Source organism: Manihot esculenta, chromosome 1 (genome assembly GCF_001659605.2).
Source record: "Manihot esculenta cultivar AM560-2 chromosome 1, M.esculenta_v8, whole genome shotgun sequence".
NCBI lineage: Eukaryota > Viridiplantae > Streptophyta > Magnoliopsida > Malpighiales > Euphorbiaceae > Manihot > Manihot esculenta.
Genome location: NC_035161.2, coordinates 37,034,310 through 37,057,801, shown reverse-complemented (window position 1 = coordinate 37,057,801; position 23,492 = coordinate 37,034,310). Strand labels below are relative to the sequence as shown.

Genomic DNA, 23,492 nt, shown 5'->3' with positions numbered 1-23,492 from the left:
AAGAAAGCTCTTAGCTGCACAGTGGACACTTTGAGTATTTCCTGCTGTGTGAAAAATAAAGAGGAAATGAAGTATATAAGCAACCCCACCTCTAAAGGATGGGTTCTAAATTTTCCTAATTTCTGAATTTTTCAGTAAAAATCCTCAGCCAGCCCTTTGTCCCTTCAGATGAATCAATAAAAATGACTCACATTGAAAAATTATGAAAATTTATCTAAAAATCTTCATTCTGCTGCCTGAAGTGCGAGTGTGCTGGTCAGTGAAGAAACTTTAAAAGATTTGTCAACTTTCTGCCTACCAAGTAGTCAGGTGTCCAAATTCATAGGCCAACAGCGTGTGCTGTCCGTATCACTCAGTTGTCTGCTTCCACGCGTCCCTGTTGACTTTGACCACTGACAATGCTCGCCAAGCAGCCTCTTCATCATCTCCTTCCATAGACATGTGATCGCATGCCTCGCAGCTCCGCGCGCTCAGCGCTCGCAACACTCTCGTGCACCTCTTGCATGTCCTGCAGTCCAGTGGCAAAATAAGATTCTCCTTGTCTTCTTCGTAGGCCTACCGCGACCTGTCTGCTGTCTGTGTGCCAGACTACTTTCTAAACCTATGAAATATCCCAGCACCTAGTTTTATTGGTAGACTTGCTAGTTCTTTTTATCTGCCCCTAGGCCTATCAAAACACTAATTTAATGACTAATTTTCTAAAGATGCGATTACTAGCTAATTGCAATAGATTTGCTTCTCTTGTCAAAATTTCAAAAAGATAGCTTCCTTTGAATTTGCGTGAGCTAAAAAATCAAAGGGTAACACTAATCTCCTGCTTTTACGTGCAGTTGTTGAACACTGGAGACATTCGGTGTGTTAGGAACTGGCATTCACCTGCTTTAGCTGGCGTGGCACTCTAATCGTGATAGTTGGCTGATTAAAGCCTTGAATAACGATTTGGAAGCAATAATGACTGCTGAAATTTGGCTTACCATTACTTTTCATCTCACTTGATTCATTTTGAAAAAAAATATATAGTTTCATATAAAATATTGTGTATTTTTTAAAAAAAATAAAAATTTAAAAAGTTTAAAGAAATATAAATATTTTTTATTGTAAATAAAAAAAATAATACAAAAGAATTGAATGGACTTGAATCTTGTAAAAACTTCGATTTTAAACAAGTGGTTAATATATTATACTTTTCATTGATTTGGGACAGTGGGGAAGGTTGTTTTTTAAGGCAAATAATTCCATGATGGGACACTACAAAAATTTTCAAGATTACCAACGGATTTTTCCGTTGGTAATCCTCTAAAAATCTGTTGTTAAACAAATTACCAACGGATTACTAACGGGTTACGATCCGTTGTTAAAAAGTTCGTTGGTAAATTTTTACCAACGGTTTTGAAGTCCGTTAGTATTACTAACGGATTTACTAACGGAATTTCCGTTAGTAATACTAACGGATTTACTAACGGATTTTAAATCCGTTAGTAAATTGAGAGAAAAATAATTTACTAACCGATTTTAAATCCGTTGGTAAATCCGTTAGTAAATCTATTGAAAATTTAAATACTTTTAAAATAATTATTATTTCAATTAAATAATAAATTTTATTATTAATATTATTTTTTATTTATTATTTCAATTAAATAATAAATATCATTATTAATATTATTTTTTATTAATTCAATAAGATTTAAAATTATATTATTATTGTTACTAAGTTTGTAATTTATGTCCAATATTTATTAGAAATATATAGAAAGTAGAAATAAGAGAAAAGTAGATGAGAGAAAATGATAAAAAAAGAAAGAAAAAAGAGAAAAAAAATGATAGAAAAATAAAAATTATGAAAAAGAAGGAAGAATGAGAGTAGAGTAAAAAGATGATAGAAAAATGAGAAAAAAAGAGGAAATGATTAGAGAAGAAAATAATAGAAAAAGTATAGATAAAAAGAAAATGATAGAAGAAAATAATATGAGAGGAAATAATATGAATGATAATTATAGAGAAAATTAAGAATAAGAGAAGAAAAGGAAGAAAATAATGGAAAGAAAATAGAGAAAGTGAAAGGAAAATTATGGAGGAAAATAAAGAACATATTTGAAGAGGGAATAGAATGAGATAAAAAAGGATAAGAGATGAAAGGAAAATAATAGAAAAAAAAATGAGATAAGAATATGAAATAAAAGAAAGTAATAGAAAAAGAAAGAAAATGAGGGAAAGGGAAAGAAAATGGAAGAAGTAAAAATGATAAAATGAATGAATGATAAAAGGAGAAAAGTTTGTATTATATTTATAAAAGTAGATCACTAACGGATTTACTAACGGATTTAAATCCGTTAGTAAATTCTGAAAAAAAAAACGGGCTTTTTCCCTCCAAAAATTACTATCGGATTTGAATCCGTTAGTAAATTCTGAAAAAAAAAAGAGCGGGCTTTTCCCCTCCAAAAATTACTAACGGATTTTCAAATCTGTTAGTAAATCTGTTAGTATTACTAACGAATATTTATCCGTTATTAATTCGTTAGTATTACTAACAGTTTACCAACGGATTTGAAATCCATTGGTAAATTTTTACATAAAATTTTTTATATTAAAATTTACTTGAAAATCCGTTGAAATTACTAACGGATATTTATCGGTTAGTAATCCGTTAGTATTACTAACCGTTGGTAAATTTTTACATAAAATTATTTATATTAAGATTTACCAATGAATTTTTAAATTCGTTAGTAAATCCGTTAAAATTACCACTACAAGAAAGTTGTGATTTACCAACGGATTTTACTAACGGATGAAAATCCGTTAGTAATTTTAACGGATTTACTAACGGATTTAAAAATCCGTTGGTAAATCTTAATATAAAAAATTTTATGTAAAAATTTACCAACGGATTTAAAATCCGTTGGTAAACCGTTAGTAATACTAACGGATTAATAACAGATAAATATCCGTTAGTAATACTAACGGATTTACTAACAGATTTGAAAATCCGTTAGTAATTTTTGGAGGGAAAAAGCCCGCTCTTTTTTTTTTCAAAATTTACTAACGGATTTAAATCCGTTAGTAATTTTTGGAGGGAAAAAACCCGTTTTTTTTTTCAAAATTTACTAACGGATTTAAATCCGTTAGTAATCTACTTTTATAAATATAATACCAACTTTTCTCCTTTTATCATTCATTCATTTTATCATTTTTACTTCTTCCATTTTCTTTCCCTTTCCCTCATTTTCTTTCTTTTTCTATTACTTTCTTTCATTTCACTTTGTTATCTCATTTTTTTTCTATTATTTTCCTTTCATTTCTTATCCTTTTTTATCTCATTCTCTTCCCTCTTCAATTATTTTCTTTATTTTCCTCCATAATTTTCCTTTCACTTTCTCTATTTTCTTTCCATTATTTTCTTCCTTTTCTTCTATTATTCTTAATTTTCTCTATAATTATCATTCATATTATTTCCTCTCATATTATTTTCTTCTATCATTTTCTTTTTATCTATACTTTTTCTATTATTTTTTTCTCTAATCATTTCCTCTTTTTTTCTCATTTTTCTATCATCTTTTTACTCTACTCTCATTCTTCCTTCTTTTTTATAATTTTTATTTTTCTATCATTTTTTTCTTTTCTCTTTTTTCTTTCTTTTTTTTTTATCATTTTCTCTCATCTACTTTTCTCTTATTTCTACTTTCTATATATTTCTAATAAATATTGGACATAAATTACAAACTTAATAACAATAATAATATAATTTTAAATCTTATTGAATTAATAAAAAATAATATTAATAATGAAATTTATTATTTAATTAAAATAATAAATAAAAAATAATATTAATAATGAAATTTATTATTTAATTGAAATAATAATTATTTTAAAAGTATTTAAATTTTTAATAGATTTACTAACGGATTTACCAACGAATTTAAAATCAGTTAGTAAATTATTTTTCTCTCAATTTACTAACGGATTTAAAATCCGTTAGTAAATCCGTTAGTATTACTAACGGAAATTCCGTTAGTAAATCCGTTAGTAATACTAACGGACTTCAAAGCCGTTGGTAAAAATTTACCAACGAGCTTTTTAACAACGGATCATAAACCGTTAGTAATCTGTTGGTAATTCGTTTATCAATGGATTTTTACAGGATTACCAATGGAAAAATCCGTTGGTAATCCTAAAAATTTTTGTAGTGTACTAACGATTTTCATCCGTTAGTAAAATCCGTTGGTAAATCACAACTTTTTTGTAGTGGGAATTTATAATGGAAGGGCATGTAGATTACATATTTATTATTTACATAAAAATATTAACTATTAATGATGTAAATTAAAATTTTAATCACACTTCAAAAGTTAATTTGTATATATAAAAAAATTCAATGTCATAATTATATCATCAATCCTACACTAAAATTTTATTTATACATAAAATTATTAATATATGACCTTTTTCTTTACCTTTCTTTCTTCATTATATTTTAAATCTAATTGTTAATATTTTTTTTAACATCCATTTAATCTAAAAAGGGAAATTTTATTTTTACTCAATAATTTTCCTTTTAGTTTTATGATTTTTTTTCTATATATTATTTTTACTTTGTTTCGCAAAATAATTGTAAATGTAATATTATAAAATTAAAAGAAATCAAACAACATGAATATTATTCTTTTTATATTTTACTATGTTCGCCGTGTCTTGCCTTTTCTTTTAAATAAAATTGATATTTTTGCTTTTTCTTTTCTATATAACTATAAATTATTTAAAATTGAGTTTCAAGTGTAGTGTTCATATCATAAAAGGTATTAAATTTTAGAAATATTATAAATAAAAAAAAGAAAAGGATACTTAAATTAAAATTTGAAATCGAAATGAAAATTCAATATTTTTCTAATTAATGTAGTTTAGAATCACTCATAAATAATTTAGATTTTATGGGCTTTAACTTATTATTAATTTTAAATTTAAAACCAATTGTAATTCACATTGCTAACCCAATTAAAAAATTAAAAACTTTGCCTTGACTTTATCAAATGCTCGATAAAATCATTGATATGCTTGTCAGAGCTGCCTCCTTCACCTACCGTTTTCATAGCCGCCTGACTCCATTTTTTTACATTCTTCTTGATCTCACAGCTTTTATTTCCCTCCATTACTTGCTTCAAACATCTAGACACTTCTTCTTTCCTCACAACTCCTTTCTCATCCTCCTTTGCTCTGATCCCCACCTTCCAAATATCTTCCACAAACTTGGCATTGGGAATCTGGTCAGTCCACTGTGGCATGCACACCATTGGCACACCAAGGCTCAGAGCTTCAAGGGTCGAATTCCACCCACAATGTGTCACGAAACAGCCTACGGTTTTGTGCGCCAGGATTTCAAGCTGGTTGCACCATGTCACTACGAGACCCTTGTCATTTGTTGAGTCTATGAACCCAGTTGGAAGCTTATCCATTTCAGATTCTCTCACAACCCACAAGAAGTCTAAGTTGCTTTCTATCAAGCCGCATGCAAGTTCTTCTGTCTGTTTTGCTGTTAAGGAAACCATGCTTCCAAAAGATATGTACACCACTGATTGAGGTGCCTTTGTTTTTAGCCATCTCAAACACTTTTCCCCTAGTGGGCTCCATAAGCTTGCTCCATATCCTATGTCTCCTTCAATCTGGCCATCCAAATAGGAAGATGGAACCATCGGACCGATCAACTTTGCTGGCCAAAGCTTTGATATGCCTCCTGCCTCCTGTTTGAACATACAATTAAATTTGTTAGCCCTAACTAAAGTAGATCGATCAGTGTATAGAGGCTAATATTAAAGTTGAATAAAAAAAATCTACTAATGCTGTGTTTAGAACTCATGAATTTAAATCCATAATTGATAACAGTACTCGGATTTCAATTCTAAATCTATAAATCAAAACACAACCTAAAAAAACATATGATGTTTGACGTAAATATACACCTTGCTTTCCAACTCTTCGAAGGTGTTTGCAAAAATCCAGTCAGCTTTTTCCAAGTTAGAAAATTGACTCAATTTCATAGCCAGATAAGCTGGGTAGCTCTCCGGCAACCTGAGAAAAGTTGGCAAATCAGAGTGGTATAACGAAGGGAGGCCAGGTAACGACAAAGGCTTATTATCCTCCAGCTCCAGGGGCAGGGTAAGAAGCCCATTATGTATGCAACAGAAAATGCTACACACAGTAGCTGAATTAGTAAAAAATGAAGCTCCATAGATGCCATGTTGCCTGGCTACATCAAGAGCCCATGGCAGAAAAGCATCATACACAATACAGTTGACAGGAACACTAGACTTCTTGAACTTTTGGATGAGCAGAGACAAAGATCTGGAGCCATTGGCCTTGAAGGACTTGAGGAACAACGCAACGTCCTTGGCCTGAGCAAAGCCAGCTTCGTCAAAGCCATCGGAAATGGGTTCAGCGGTGACATTTGGAGCACAGATGGATTTGAGAGTGTAATGGGTAGTGGCTAGTGTAGCCTTGACACCTTTGGAGGCTAAACGCTTAGCGAATTGGAGAAGAGGGTTAATGTGGCCTTGGCTTGGATAAGGGAGCACCACAACGTGCCCTTTGAACTCTGTTTCACTCATTTTCTTTTAGGTGGCTTTTCTCATCACCAAGATGTCGCTATTTATAAGGGCTAGAAGGATTTATCACCTTTATTATTTATGGAGTTGGAAAATTATTAGTAGGACCCAATCCGATTATATAACCAGCAAGTAATAATTGAAATTCTCTCATTCAAAGCCGACACATCATCATGCATGGTTTTTCGTTGCGTTCTGGAAATCCCAGCTCTTGTGATCGTAATCAGACTCTCCAGTTGATGAGTTTTGCTGAATTACGTAGTTGAATTTAATAATTGATCGATTGTTGGTATAGAAATGGGTTAAATTTATTAAAAAATGAAGAAAAAGAGAAACACAGAAGCAAGAAATCGAAATTTACGTTCAGATTGTGGAACAATGAAAATGACAGCTGAGAAATTAAAGAAACTATATATCAGATTAAAATATTGGAAGGAGAAGATGAAAAACAGTTGGCCATGGCCGGAAATTAAATTCGTCATGTCATACGTCCGCTTCATGCGTCAGTGTTGTGATTCCACCCTGGTGGCGTAATTGTTATATGTGTGCTTTATTAAGCTAAGTTTCATGAAAAATCTGAAACCCTCACCAATTTTAGATTTCGACCGTTGTCTGCCCTCGTCCATGTTCAATAATTTCAGTGCACATGTGAAGAAGTTTTTTTTTTATAAGCATTCATATCCAACTAATAAAAAATTAACAATAATAGATTGATATCGATATTTATTTTAAATATAATAGACCATAATTTTAGATAATGTGATTTTCTCATTTTATTTATTTATACGATACATCCGCCTATTATTGTCAACTCACAAATTGAACCGGCAGCCTCGCGTTCAAATTTGATGTGTTATGGACCCATAAACTATCAATTTCAAGCCGGCTGAGTCTAATTTGCCTAAACACACCTTGACATTTATCTCCTTTCATTTTCAACCGCGGCCAGTCAAAACACGAAATGATCTTAGATACACTAGAATTCTTTTTATTTGACAACAAAAATTATTTTTATATAAAAATATCATTTTTAAAAAAATATAAAAGATGTTAATAAATCTATGTATATTTAATTGTGTTAATAAAATGACAATAATCTATTATTTTAAAAGTGTAAATCATTTTTAAAGGATTAAATATTTTCATTTTACCAGAAATTTTGTTTTTTATTAATCAACTTTTTAAGTTCCCAAATGTAAAAAATCAAAAGATGTTTCATGAAAATATTATTTATTGAAATAAATTATTTAATTTTTATATAAATCAAATTATATTATTATGAGTTGTCTATAATCCGAATTTAAACTAGTTTTTCCCCTCAACTCACTTTCTCTGCCCTTGATTTTTACATTTTTTCATATTTTTCTCTCTTCAATGATAAAAATAAGAGTAAGATATCATTAAATTCGACAAAACTTAAAACTGAGCTAAAATGTTGATTTGTGTATAAACCGTTTACATTGAAAGGCACATGAGCAGAGGACAGCGAGGCCCGAGCAGAGACAGCCAAGCCCAAAATGGCCTTACGTGAGAAACAGAACTAATGGGTTGGACACCACCATCAATTAACCTCACCCATCGAATCATCCATGGGGTCCAAAAGAATCGGAGGATATTTCAGTTAAAGCATCAAGGAGTCCAGAAGAATGGAGATTAATTTGCACACAAGCTGTCTTACATTAATATTCGACAACAGAACATCCATAAACACAAATACCCAACTGTTTATTATTTGATATGAGAAGACAAGTTCCTCTATATGCTATACCTTATACAGTACCACCATGAAGGTGAGATTTTTAAGGGCACTTTTTCCTGTTCCCATGAGTCGTCATCTCAGTGTAACATTTCCCACACACTTCTCTGTTACCAGAGGTGCCTGGAGGCACGCACTGGCACCTTAAGCAGCAGGTGCCACATGCCCTCAAGCACACATTAGGCCTCGAGTGTAAACTACACCTCACCTTGCACAGCCCTCCACAATCTGCATGCCAAATTTAAGTTTTATTAGTTATGGGCTAGCTTCTTAAGCTATACACACAATACAACTTGAGAAATCTAACGTTTCTGGACAAACCCAATGATAAGAGCCTTCTGTTAGCTCCTTTAACCACCTGGTTGCCTTGCTCTTCAATCTCGACGTCAGATGAAACCTGCAACATAAATTTCCAGGGGGTTTTGATCAAGATATTATATTTTTGAAACCAGGAGACTAGAGTTCTCTACCTGAGCTATGCAGAAAAGAAAGATTGCCAGCAAAAGAACAGAACGCAAAGCCATTGAAAAGAAGCTGACTACTGCAATGTCTGAAGGTGTTGAAGCGATCCAATCGCTCAATTAGCTTTGTTAAGTAAAAAAGTGTCGGGAATGTGATACTGAGTCCGAGTCCTGAGTTTATTTATAATATGCGTGGCTCAATTACCAAATTCACCCACGGGTTTTGTTTGTGTTATGGTTGTATGTACTAGTCTATATCTAAAAAAAGAAACAAGGAAACGGCAGCGTGTAGAGAAAAAGAAAAGGCCAACTATTCTCGGTCACCGAGTCTGCTGGGTGAGGATTACTACGATTTTGAGTAAAAAAGAGAATTACGCATTCGGAAAGATGCCAAAGAAGCACAGCTGTATCCTACCCAAGTAAATAATAAAAACATGGTGCTAAGTGGTAACGCAGGCTAGAAGAACGTTGAACAGATAAAACACAGTTGGCTAAAGGATAGAAGGGACATAATGAGATACGTCACAGTAATGAATTCTTCTTGTCACTTTAACTCACTTGCAAACGAGAAAGCACAAGCTGCGAGACGCTTGGGCTTTTGCTAATGTTCAGCTGTATCTGTCCTTTCCTCGCTACAATACCTCCGATATAACACGCACCACCTGACGTTAGTATTGAAAATTTTTATGCGCATATAAATATATATATTTATAAAAATGATAATAGAATTTATATATAAATAAAATATTTTAATTTTTAATTAATTGCATATTTATATACCCTGTAAAAATTTTAATTATTGTGTACTTTTTTAGTGCTTTTTACGGATTAAAGATTTGATAATAGTTTCTTTAGATAATTATAAATTATTTTATTTATAAAGTAATAATTTATTCATGTAGTAATATTTTAATATTTAATCAATTTTTTAATATAACTGAAGATTTTAAAACATTTATTAAATCTTAAGCTATTTAAAATTAAATTAAGTTTAACTTAATGTAAGTTATAGATTAAGGTTTTCAATGAATAGGTAAGCGTTGCACCGTTTTCTTTACAATTCTCTAAAACAACTAAAAATAAAGTTTTTTTTTTTCAAAAGAAAATAAAGTTAAAAAAAGTTTTAGAGTAAAAGGAAGAAATATTTATTAAATAAAACTCTAAATTCAATCATTTTAATCGAACGATAAAATCATCGGACTATTGTATCCTATAAAAAATAAGTCAATAAAAAAATTCCAGTGCATGAGTTCATGGCACTTTCTCTACAGCAGACAACTTGAATCTCTATAAAGATAATAAACTATACGTGTCTTTCCTGATTAATCTAATAAAATTCTCATTACGTTATATTTATCATTTCTTTTTTTTTTTCCTTGAAAGAGTTCATTAACAAATTGTAACGGTCCTCGTGCTTGATTTAGGTTAAGCACCGAAGTACAACGTCTCATGTGTCGAGCATAGGAACTACCAACGACGCAACTATTTCCAAAGAGGCAAGAGGATCCGCCAGCGATCCAAGTACTTACTAAAAAAAGAGTTGATTCACAATGCTCTGATCTCAGCACACATATTGAATAGAATGCCTGACATGACATGCTCCTCTGCTCCTCTCTATTTGATGCCCATCATGAAGTATGTCCACTTGCAGTTAGAGACTGTTAGGACCGTTAGGAGTGAACATTCGGTCGATTTGATTTTAAATTAAATTAAATCGAATAAATCGAAAATTAAAATTTCAGGGTTTATAAAAATCAAATTAAATCAAGTTTGGTCTGAAACTGAAATGAATCGGTCTGATTCGGTTCGATTTAATTCGGTTTGATCGATTTTAATTTTTAATATTTTTTTATTTTTTACACTTTATTTTTAATATTTTAAAATTTAATTAAAATATTTTAATTTTAATATGATTTAATTTCTCTATATTATTGGAAAAAACATATTATTATCCCTAATTGGTTCGGTTCGATTTTTTGTTTTTTTCTGATTAAAACGGAACTGAATTGAAATAACTAAAATTTCTGAAATTAGAAATCGAACCGAATTGAAATATATAAAAAATTAAATTAAATTTTTAAATTGATTCCGTTTGATCGATTTTTCGATTTGAATTGAATACTGTTCACCTAAACAATGCCCTTATGACACAATTTCAATTCTATGACTTCAAAAAAAAGTTTGAAACGAATAAATAATCTCTTGAATCAAGGAGAGCACTCTGTATAGAATTAATATGTTCATGAAAATGCACGAGGCAGAGCTACCAAAGGCTTCGTATTGCAGTCTACACGAAATCTTCAAGAAGAAACAGAATTGTTAGTTAAAAGAGAACAGAGAGATGAGGATAACTAAAGGGGTAATACATTTTACCTTTGGTTGAAAGTAGAAAGAGAGGAAGCTGAGCCCATGGGCCATGGCCATAGTTGTAAGTTGAGTTCAGATGGGCATAGGAAAAACGAAGTTCTTGTGCGAACACCAAAGCCAGATGATAAAGCGGCACAATCTCCGTACGTTCTAAAACCATAGGACTAAACCGCCGGTGTGAAAGTAGTGATGTTTTCTATAACCGGACCCTGCTATCTTATCTCCGGAAGGGGCCCAATATAAAATATCGGACTTCTTACATCTGAAACCCAAATGATTACATGGGCTTTAACGTTTTCTTTTTCCAATTTGGCCGAAGGTAGTAATTAATTAACAAGCCCTAAAAAAGTCTACAACATAGGGGTATTATTTTAATTCAAAACAATATAAATCCAAATACGTATACTTAAGGGAAAAGAAAAGCCGTACTAGCCTAATCTAAAAGAAAAAAGAGGTAAAGATGGATAAGTTTTCTCTTTCTAAAAAAGGCAAGCAAGGAAAAATATTAAAGTCAAACATGCTATTTTATTGACATTGGCCAATGAGACATCTTGCATTAATTAAATATGATTATGATATTTTAGTAAAGTAAACTATACAGTATATAATACAAGAATAATATAGAAAATTGAATGAATCAGTCAACTCAACAATTTTAAACCTTATTTTCTTATTTTAATTAATTTTTTTTACTATTTATAGTTTTTTTTTATGATACTTGAAATCAAACATGGAAACTTTTTTCTCAAAAATCCCAGACGGATTTCTGTAGAAAACTGCCATACATATGTACATATGTACATATGTTTGTAGTACAAATTTATGTTCTATAGTACAATCTTTAATGGAAATTAAGGATGATAATCAAAATTAACATCAACAATAGATTATAACAACACTTAAATGCTCGTACTACAACTTGTACCACCCACCTTGAGTCCTTGACCATATCGAGCGTTATTAGGGGGCGGCAAATGGCCAGCCGTATGCTCATCAGTCATCTCCCACTGCTATGTAAGTCCAGTCAACTGCAAAATATAACCATTACCATTCCATATTTATATACCCAATTCTCTAATTACAGAGTATATGGGTTTTGGGATGGCTACGAGAATGCTTGCTGCCTGTTTTGCTTTGTTGGTTATGGTTGCTGCTGCTCATGAGGGCCATGAGCATACGCCCGGCATGGATATGTCCCCAGCTCCTGCCCCAAATTCAAGCACTACCTTTGTCTCTCCATCGATGGTGATTGGATTCTTGGCTTTCGTTTTCTCACTTCTTGTTGTTAGAGAACGAATGTGAGCTAGCTTCGTTTTCCATGGTTGTATATTTAATTTGTTGCCTGTTACAAGGTTTGTTCTGGTTTGAGTTTCGTCACACTTGTATTCTGGTGTCTTACTGTTCATGATTAATAAGTCTGTTACTTTACATTATTAATAAAGATCACATGATTTTTCTGTAAGATTTCATCTTCCTCAAGATTTTGATTTATTTTAACACAAGACTAGACCACTAGCCGTAGAATTGATAAGTGATGACAAAATTAGATTCTGTGTTAATGAAAGAAGTTCGCAAGTAATCACAGATATACAATTGATATCACATTAAAATTTTCTAATTTTCCAATCTACAAAGCCTTGTGTAAAGATTAAAGGCCTCCTCTACATGAAGAAAAATGATTGTTCATCTTCTGAAGAGAGCAATCAAAATCTGAAAAATAAATCAAATTATTCTGAACCTTTGAATCATAATCAGTAAGAACTCAAAGTTGCTGTTGAATTTGAAAGGTAAGAATACGCAAAGGCTGCATGTATGGCTGCTCCAATGGGAAACACATCCTCGTCTACGGTGAAATAAGGGCTATGTGGAGGATGTATACTCCCAATTTTCTCATTTCTTATGCCCAAAAGCAAGAAGGATCCAGGCACTTTTTCCAGGTAGAATGCAAAATCTTCGCTCCCCATGAAGGTAGGAGCTGCTTGAGCGTTCTCTTCTCCCACTAGTTCAATTGAAACCCGCCGTGCATGTTCATGGATTTTAGCGTCGTTTATGGTTGGAGGAATTGTGGGATTTTCATTTCCATTGAAATCAATCTGAGAAGAGCACCTGTGTACAGCTGCTTGCCCTTTAATTACCTCTTCTATTCTTTCCCTCAGTGCATGGAAATTCTTCTGGCTGAAAGCCCTGAAAGTTCCACCGATTGTGGCCGAGTCCGGTATCACATTAAATGCGGATCCTCCATTTATCATGGACACAGAAACCACCTGGAAATTATGGAAGGATTTAGAATCTGTTTAATTTAGAGACTCCAGAACTTGAATCCTTATATACAACTGATATTTTATGGTACCTGAGAATCTAGAGGATCTGTCTCTCTTGAAACTATCTGTTGCAAGCTAATTACTGAAGCTGAAGCTGCCAAGATTGGATCAATGGATTGTTGAGGAATGGCGGCGTGACCCCCTCTGCCACTTATCTTTGCTTTGAAGCTCCCACAGCCAGCAAGGAATTCTCCAGGCCGAGAAGCAACGACTCCAGTTGGATACCTTTGAACCAGGTGCATTCCGAAAATGGCCTCCACATTATCAAGCACCCCTTCTTCAATCATGGCTTTTGCACCTTGCCCTTGTTCCTCTGCTGGTTGAAATATAAGAATAACAGTTCCCTGAATTTAGAGTCACTAATTCAGTACTCATCAAGTCAATTGAGATGGTAAAATATTAGCACCTAGTGAAATCCACACATGTACCTGCAATGTATGCCTCAACTCTTGCAGAATCTTTGCAGCGCCAAGAAGCATCGCAACATGCGCATCATGGCCACAGGCATGCATTTTCCCATCTATTCTACTCTTGTACTCCCATTCAGTCAATTCCTATAAGCAACAAGCAAAATCCAAGTTAATAACTTGTAAATAATTTTCCTGCCGCTTGTTTCGTTAAGAACTTTAATCAAGTGATTTGTTTTCATCTAATAACTCTGCTCCAGCAGGTGTTACAATAAAGAATTGCCAGCCAAGTTGTGTCCCAGAAGCGAATAAAGAATTCTTCTTGCATACCTTTCACAAATTTTAATCTAATCTAAAGATTAAACAAATATATCTTGAAATTTCCTCCATCTCATAGACAATAAATTCAGAAAACAGAATTGAACTGACCTGAATAGGCAAAGCGTCCATATCAGCTCTTAAAGCGACAAAAGGCGGCGAACCAGATCCAATTGCAGCCACTACACCGGTTCCTGCGACAGGCCATTGATAAGGAACACCAAGCTGATCAAGTTCTTGTCTAATGAGCTTACTGGTCTCGAATTCTTGAAATGCAAGTTCAGGGTTCAGATGAATTTTTCTCCTGACCTTCTTCATCCAATTGACCGTGGAGTGATCATTAGCAAGCTCAAAAATCCGGTCTTTAATGGAAGCATTCTGGAAAGATTTAATAGAGTGGAATGAGTTTTCATTTGGAGAGTGGAAAGAAAAGGAGAAGCATATGACTATGGAGATAAGGAGAAAGCGTAGGAAGAAAGGGGCCATAGAGCAAGTTCAAAGCTGTTGGTGATTGGATTAAATTTTGAATAGCATCCACGCGATATTTATATATGCCTATCCTCTCAATTTTGTCACGTTTTTTTTTCCATAATTATTTTTAATGTTACTGTGAGTTTAGAAATTAGACTTGGACAGTACAATAATTTGTATTGGTGAAATACATGCCAAACTGGAATTTTCTTGCCTAGCCCTTGCCCCAGCGGCTAGCCCGCCGCACCCTTGGCCGGCACAGCACGCAACTTTTTCTCCTTTTTCTTTCACTAAAATAATCTAACTCCTTATTTAAATTAGATTTTTTTTTTCGTTTTAGGCAGCCATCCGATTCAATAGTCAACAGCCATTTAATTTTACATTCTTTTCAAAAGTGGTTTTCGTTTTTTCAATTCAATGACTATGACTCTGTTTTTATTATATTTGAGAAAATTTGAGGCTCAAGCTTTTTTTAACAACTGTTTTCACATCTTCTCACTTCCATCAGGCGGAAGCAGTAGCAGAATTGACTTGAACAATATATATATTGATAACATTAAAGTTTTAATAGTATATATTTTAAAAATATTACTATTAATAAATTAATCATAATTAGAGAAACAAATCATAAATTGTATTTTTATATCTTACTATCCTATTCTAAATTTTTATAAATTACTCTTGAATTACAATGGTAATTTTATTATTTTATAAAAATTTAGAGTTTAATAAATAAATATTAAAATATTATTAATTAATATTCACTAATTTGGTGATGGCAATCTTGAAGGTGACTATTTGTTTTTCTAGTTATTAATGGAAAAAAAAATAACAAATTGTGTATAAAATAGAACAACCCAATAGTTATTTTGGTCAAGTGAATTTTCCATTTTAGAGCTACATTACAAATTAATAAAACTTTACCTATATTTTTCCTTTTTTCAATTGAATTATCTAATCCGCCTATAACCTAATATACCAAAAGGAGTATGAATAAGTGCAGGAATAATAATCATACATTATAATGTAAAAAATTATATATATATAATTTTTTTTTAAATGGAAAAACACATTTACCCCACCTCTTTTACTTTTGCCACCAAAGTTGGATTAGACGGAAAGCACCAACTCTCAGCTGTTGGACTGGGCCGACTGGGGGCAATGGATTGTGACAACACTGCATAATTTATAAGAACGCTGTCATTGAGAAATATTTGCCCTTACAGAAACAAATATATATATATATATATATGATAAATCGAGTCTAATTGAAAATTTTTTAATATAAAATTATCTAAGGTAAGTAATTATTATATAAAAATAAATATTTTTATTAGGAAAAATAATAATTTCTATATCTTGTTGGATGAGAAAATTATTCGAAATATTAATAAGCACGTGGATCACATGGGTAAATGAATCAATAATGGTATACAAATTTGATATGGAAACCATAATGTGTAAAACAAAAGGAGATAGAAAATAGAGCATACAAAAAGGTGACGTCCAATCACAAAGCATTCCCACGTGGAGAGTGGGTTGGCAGTGGCACATTATTAGCGTGATTGAAACACAAACACAAACAGAAACAAAACAAAAACATTCCTGATTTGATGTCTTCCTCATCATCTTTGTATTGAATGGTTATTGTTTCGACACGAAGCCAGAAGCTCTGGCACTCCTTATCAACTTTCGATTGCTTCATCAGGAAAAAATTTATTGAAATCGGATTTAAAAGAACATACCGTGTAAATATATAAATTTGATATGAATTTCACCTTTATGTTACATCACGGATGACATAAATTCGATTTAGGTTATAATTTTTTATAATAAAAATAAAAATTTACACAAAATATTTGTATTAATAATGTTTTTAAATATTAATTATTTTTCTGTGGAAAAAAAACAGAGGTTAAAGTATAAAAATAATTTTAAAAAAAAAAAAAGAAGAAAGCGGCGAAGTGTGAATGTAGGCGGTCGGTTTATAGCGTATGGTCAGTTTTCACGCGTGGAAACGTTGGAGAAAGACGAGAAGGAACATCCAAATCCTCCAAAACCTAAAAAGAAGAGGTTTCTTAAGCTGGAGACGAGACGGGATGACTCCAATGATCACTTCGATGTGACTTTACACTACCCTTCCCTTATCACAATCCTTTATTAATTACGGCAATTTTCATTCACAGTCAACTTAAATATTTGACTGAATCAATTCTTAAGAATCCTCTTAAATTTATAATCAACTAAATTCATTTAAAAATTTCTTTTCACTTATATTTTATTTGATTTAACTGCTTATTATAATTAATATTTAATAGCTAATAGCAATTAAAATATCTAAATAATTTATAAATTATTATTATTATGTCCCTCTTATAATAATGCGGTTTGAGATAAAATTTTTATATCTCATATTACTTATCATTTTAAAAATTTTAAAGAAATATTGATTTTTATTTTTCACACATACTTTTATTAATTTTTAAATCATTTAATATTATTATATTAAAAAATATATAATTATTTAAAGGATATTTTAAATAAATTATTATAAATTTTTTAAAATTGATGTTATTAATTATTTTTACTGATTTAACGAATACAAAAAATATTGTGAGATAAAGATAATATTATAAAATGATAAATAAAAGTATATATTATATTATTTATTTATTATTAGAATATAGATATAATTAATAGTTTATTATATATAAAAATATATATGTGATTTAAAAAGTTGCTAATAAAATATAATTTTTTATACATATACATTTATTATTATATAAAAATAAACCTTATAGCTAATGTAATTATTTGTATAATTTTTTTGTATTTATAATTATAAAGTTTAAAATTAATAAATAAAAGAAATTATATGACATAAAAAAATAAGTTGATAAAAAAGATTTTAAAATTAAAAATGTAACTAATATAAGTAACTATTAGCCATCAATAGCATATTCAATGAGTTTACTGAACAAATAAATTATCTGTTTGAGAGGTCATAAATTATTAATTGAAAAAAAAAATAAATCAAACAATGTGATCTTTTAAAATATCACACATAGGATTAAGTTTATTTTTTATTTAATTTATATCAAATTTTTTTTACCTGTATTGGTAATGCATTGTATCGCTGTAAATATAGCATAATTTACAAAATTGAGACTAGTTCTCGAGGACCGGCTACAATTCAATCAGAGGACAAAACATTTTTTAAACAAAACTTAATAACTACATCAACAGCTTTATTGTTTTTTCGATGCATAAGTTTAAAAGACATATCACTCAGCTGATAGCGCAAAAACCAAATAACTGCAATAGTAGCCAAAATGTCAGAAGATAGCGAAAAAGTCACATTAGTTAACATTGCAAATAAGATCTCTGAGTCAATGGCACAAATAATTGATCTAGAACATTGAGTTAAACTTAACTGAAGAGTTTTAAGAACTGCACGAACCTCTACAACTAGCGGATAATAACTCCAAATACGTTTAGCTACTTCATCTACTAAAACACTATTACTATTGCGAACTACCACAGAAATAGCAACTCGAGAAAATTGACTTTTTCAATCAGCATCAATGTTATATTTTAAAGTCTCATGAGGAAAAGGTAACAAACTCATTTTGAAATTGGCACGGAGAGTTGCGCGATAAAAAAGTCGCAAAAATTTCAAACTATCTAAACTCCACAATGTTAAGAGTAATGTGAGATGAAGGATATGAAAGTATGAATTAAAAAACTCTGTACCTTCTATATATGCCACAAAGTAAAATAAAGAAGCTTTATAATGGCATCACAATCTGACTCTGTCTTAAATTAATCTCATAGGGTACCTCACTAGACAGAAAAACTCAAAAAACTGACAAGCACATGTTTATAGGTATACGGACTCAAAAACTAAGTAGCTCTAACATGGGAACAAAGAAAAAACCATATTCCAGCATTTCAAAATGTGTAAGACAAAAGAAATATATAGGAGAAACTTGAATGCCACGTAAAACTAAATTATGCATTACATGGACTACATTATGAAGTAAACGCTATATAAAAACTTTAAATTTAGGCTGAATCTGAAGAGTTCACGTCTTTTACTAAATCGACTTTGAAAGGATAGTCGAAGAGGAAGGAAGCAAGATAGAAATTTGGGTAAAGGAATGTTGGGTAAGATACCTATAGCATGAGTTAACAATATATTATCCACTCTACTCAAAGTGCCAAATCAAGGAATCTAAAGTGCCTATAAAGCCTAAAGTGCCTATAAAGCCTATAGAATAGAGAGAATAGTCCTAGCATGATACAAAGAAAAAATGTGATGCACCAGCTGATAATTTCAGTTCAGATCACTTTGATCTACTAAATCTACCACTAAATTAATATGAAGAGAGCAATGAGGTGGCTTAACTAGACGAAGATTAGGCACACCTGGAATTCATGGATCTTGCCAAATAAATAAGAGTTAAAACCATTTCCAATATTTATTCGGACGCCTTCCTTAAACACATTCCTACCGGCCAATATCCCTTGTCAAATCCAAGATCATTGCTTCTTAACTCATGCATTATATATAGAAAAGCGAGGAAAGTATATACATTTAAGAAGTTAAGCCCATAAACTGGATGGATTTTAAAGTAGGCGCCAACATTGCTTAACTAAGTTTGCAATATTCCTACCGGCCAATATCCCTTGCCAAATCCAAAACCATCGCTTTTTGACTCATGCATTTCATATAAAAAAGCGAGGAAAGTATGTACTTTTAAGAAGTTAAAACTCATAAGCTAGATGGATTTTAAAGTATGCACCAACATTGCTTAGATAAGTATGCAATATTAAAATTTTCAAAATCTTTAAACTCCATACCTCTATAAAATTTAAATAAACAAGATCGTTGTGGGCTAATCATGCATTTTAATGCTCTTTCCATCACCTCCCCACCAAAAGTTGGCTAATTTATATTATTCCCTTCATGTTATAATATGGTCGAATTCAATTTAAAATAATAAATGTTAAATACTAAAATTTGAAATTAGAAACCATGTTTGACTAATAAAAATAATTTATAATTTAAAATTTAATATAATATTTAACTTTTCTTTTTAGATTCAATGTGAATTTCAAATAATATATAGTTCAGAAAAAAAACATATAGTTACTGATGATCTGAGATCCAGAAAAATAGGGTTTTATAATGGGTTCTGTAAAACTGGAAAAACTTCGACCTAGAGGAGAGTATTTCTCCTTTTATATGTCTCTTTTTGTCTGCTAGTGACGTGTTAACAGAACGTATATCATTGGACCACCTGTCCTTGCTACGTTGATACGGACGTACGAGGGAATCAAATCTCTGTCCCATGCGTAATGGCCCCCTGATTCTTCCCGGGCGCGCATGCGGGTGGTCCCCTGTGACGGATGGGTAGGCCTCCCTCCTGATCCTGAGCTGGGCCGAAAGGTAGAATCAAGACTGAACCCAGAGAGTATCTGTTCGGTGGGCCGACAATGCTGGGCCGGCCTGGTTGAAGAGACTAACGAGAGTTCGGTCTCAAGGCTGAGCGGATCGGATTTGGTGCATGTGTGAGGCTTGAGGGCCTCTACATAATGGGCTGGTATCATGGGCCTGACCCCAAACCGGGGTGAAGAAATCCAGCGGTCATTAGTTACTATTAGTATTTGAAATTCTCATTTTTAAGCCTTTATTTTTATCTTGAATTTCACTGCAACCCAAATTCATATTTGTTTAAACTTTTCAAACAAAATATTTTGTCTAAATCCAATTCATAGATTTAAATTCATGAATTCAAGCACAATATTAATTAATTAATTCAAATTACATACACGAGTTCAAGGTTTTTTTTTTCTCTTTAAAAAATATTATTAAATTATTAGTCTATTATATTTTAAAAGTTAAATTTTATAAAATTTTCAAGTCCAGATCAATTATTAAATCAATGAAATTGGTGTCATTAAATCAATTAAATCATCTTATATTTGAATCGTTTGAAAGTCGTTTTAAATCTATCTAAATTTTAAAATTTTCAATCATTTAATCTTTATTGGTGGAATATTATCTGGTTTATTTGAATTTATTTTGATTAATTTTTTAAAATTTTGATAATTAAAATAGACTAAATCAAATTTTAATTTTCAGTGGAATTGATTTGCTTAAGTGATTCAGTATTATGTAGTTTTGAACTCTGCTCTTGTATTTAATAAAATACATATAATTTAACATAGTGATTAAAGGTAAATTACTGGTTTAGCAAATGAAGACATGAGTGTCTACACTTCAAATTCTATCCTTATATATAAAATTCATGGGAAAATTATAAAAATATTTAATTATATTTTTAAGAAGATCAATTTGTTAGGCAACTCAAGCAAAACCTTTTACATATTTTTCCATGGGTAAAAACTTTAACAGAGAATGTTTCACGTTTTATTTAAGTGAAAAAATGCGTCTACTTTTTCATTTCTCCTTTTTTTTTTTTTCAAAAGTTAATTATGGTTAGATGAGAAAATTGAGAAGATTATACGTTGCGTAAAGCACCAAGTCAATGGTCAGTTGTTAAAAAAAAAGCAAAAAATCTCAAATTGCTTAATTAACTTGTTAACAAGCTACAATTGCATATTTAGATACATCTGTTCCCTAATGATATGAATGATTCTCCTGATTATAGTTTAAAAACAATACAGCAGATTAAGGAAATTTGTCATTTGTCTTAATTTATAAACTGATGAAATTAACTTATTAAGTTCATTAACATTCTTATGTATAATATTTTATCAGCTTATAAACTAAAAAAAGCCTACAAACTTGCTTGTGGTTACTTTACTATTGAGCCTAAGTTTGCGGTTACTTTACGATTGAGCCTATGAAAAAGAGTTGGTTATTTTGCTATGCAAAGATGTTAATGGCTTCTCGATATTCCGGTGGCCGACGATATTTTATACGGCGGTATTTAAAACTCTAAAATCTTCTGGTTATATTTTGGATTTAGACTTTCTTATTATTAAATGTTTGAAATTTTTTTTTCATTGCAAATCAGATTTTTTTTTCTTCTATTGGGCTTAGCCTAAATCTTAATGAAATATTTTTTTAAAAAGTAAAAATTCTTGTTCTCACAGCATTTATCTCTATTATTATTGGTAATTATTCAATTATTCTTTTAATATCATTAGTTTTAAGTAGATTTAAATTTAAAACCTCACGAGTTGAGTATTAATACATTGAAAACCATTAATTGTCATGTAAACCTTTAAAAATCTTGACAATTTATCAAATATGATAAAATTTAAATTTAAGATTCAGTCATAGTTGTAGCTGGATTTATATTATAAGTTTATAATTTTTTACTCTCACCACAGCTTTACCAATCCAGAGAAACCCACATGAATTGAATAAAAGTTCAAATATGTATTATTACTTTCCCTTTAAAGCTTCTCTTTCACCCAAATCCCTCTTTAAATTTGTTCTCCACTTTTCCTCATGCCTCCCATTTCACAATCCCAACTCTTCCCCAACCATTATAACATAACATGCCCATATTTCTTCGAGATAATGGGACAAGATCTCCGCCTGTTCTTCCACAATTGTGCCGTCGAAGACTGCGACAGTTCCATCTTCGTCTCCTCTACTTCATTCGACAAAGCCTCAATGGCGATGTTGAGCTGAACTTAGGCCTGTAGCTTTTCTAAATTGGGCTTAGGGATATGAATATGGAATTCTAGATAATAGGCTTGTTATCCTCAATTGTTGGACTTCCAGTTGGCCCCCCTCGATGATGCATCTTAAGTTATCACTTGCGCAGGAACTGCTATCGAAATCGAACTCCGGTGACTCCGCGGACATTGTCTAATACTCTGATTCTTAATATTCTTGCCAACGCGACACCAGCCTCATCTCCACAGTGGGAGGCCCTCATTCTCACTACAGAGACGGCCTCGAATCCAACGCTTCTTAGGCTGAAGCCAATCTTTCTCAACCCACGATTTCCCGATATTGAATCATCAAATCAAAATAAACGGGTTGAAATAAGACCTGGGCTAATATAGCAAACGAAGCTGGAGATTATTTACAAACCATTGTACTTTGTGGGGGCAAAATTCTTGCGGGCTTATATCTTTCACATCCTTTTGGGAAGCTAGAAAGAGAAGTCGGAGTTATAGAACTCTAGAAGGGAAGTTATAGAAGGAAGAGTCTCTATAAAAACCAGCAGGGGAAGTCTACCCTTGGTGAAATCCTAGGGTTCTTTCAGCTGATTATTTTAAAATGCTCGACGAGAGTTAATGGGGCAGCTTTCTCCTAGTGCTACCGTGCAAAGGCAACCTTTTTCATACAAACCTCAGTGGGCTTTTCCAGTTAAGTGGTGGGAATCTCTGTGGGCATAGTTTTAATAATGAGCCTGATTTTGATATTTGATTGCACACCCAAGCTTTGTCTCGAAGGCAAATTGCCACGTAACTGGTAATGGCCGATCAAAATGCCTCGTTGTGTTTTTCTTTTCTTTTTTTAAACAGCTAAAGAGCATTATATATTGAGCTAGCTTCAGAAGTAGAGCCTGAAGCTTAGGAGGACAAACAATAAGCCAAGTCTTGTTTGTACCGCTAGTGTTATTGCAATGCAATAATATGCAATTCAAAGGAAAAGAAAAGGGCGCTAGCACCAATTCCACCACCTACTATCATCAAAACGTGAAGGTCGACCTATCGCAAGGATCGTATCCTAACTCAAATACCTAAATAATTTGATACGTTAATATTTCTTTACCCTCGTCAAAATTTTAATTCATTCTTGTGAAAAA

General features: G+C 31.7%; 3 protein-coding genes across 3 annotated transcripts; all 3 read right to left on the bottom strand.

The window, feature by feature from the left end:
* Window positions 1-4,961: 4,961 nt before the first annotated feature.
* Window positions 4,962-6,593, bottom strand: LOC110627858 (UDP-glycosyltransferase 74B1). The gene is made up of 2 exons (XM_021774235.2): window positions 5,949-6,593; window positions 4,962-5,729 (listed from the first exon to the last, which is right to left on the bottom strand). The coding sequence occupies exons 1-2, from the start codon at window positions 6,591-6,593 to the stop codon at window positions 4,995-4,997; spliced, it is 1,380 nt and encodes a 459-aa protein (XP_021629927.1). The 3' UTR covers window positions 4,962-4,994.
* A 1,697-nt stretch (window positions 6,594-8,290) lies between these two features.
* Window positions 8,291-9,023, bottom strand: LOC110628173 (gibberellin-regulated protein 3). The gene is made up of 3 exons (XM_021774696.2): window positions 8,817-9,023; window positions 8,668-8,743; window positions 8,291-8,574 (listed from the first exon to the last, which is right to left on the bottom strand). Exons 1-3 carry the CDS (start codon window positions 8,868-8,870, stop codon window positions 8,390-8,392), a joined length of 315 nt encoding a protein of 104 aa, XP_021630388.1. The 5' UTR covers window positions 8,871-9,023; the 3' UTR covers window positions 8,291-8,389.
* Window positions 9,024-12,706: 3,683 nt separating this feature from the next.
* LOC110609839 (IAA-amino acid hydrolase ILR1-like 2) lies at window positions 12,707-14,753 on the bottom strand. Its single transcript, XM_021749666.2, has 4 exons — window positions 14,332-14,753; window positions 13,924-14,049; window positions 13,525-13,839; window positions 12,707-13,438 (listed from the first exon to the last, which is right to left on the bottom strand). Exons 1-4 carry the CDS (start codon window positions 14,704-14,706, stop codon window positions 12,926-12,928), a joined length of 1,329 nt encoding a protein of 442 aa, XP_021605358.1. The 5' UTR covers window positions 14,707-14,753; the 3' UTR covers window positions 12,707-12,925.
* Between the last annotated feature and the right edge of the window lie 8,739 nt (window positions 14,754-23,492).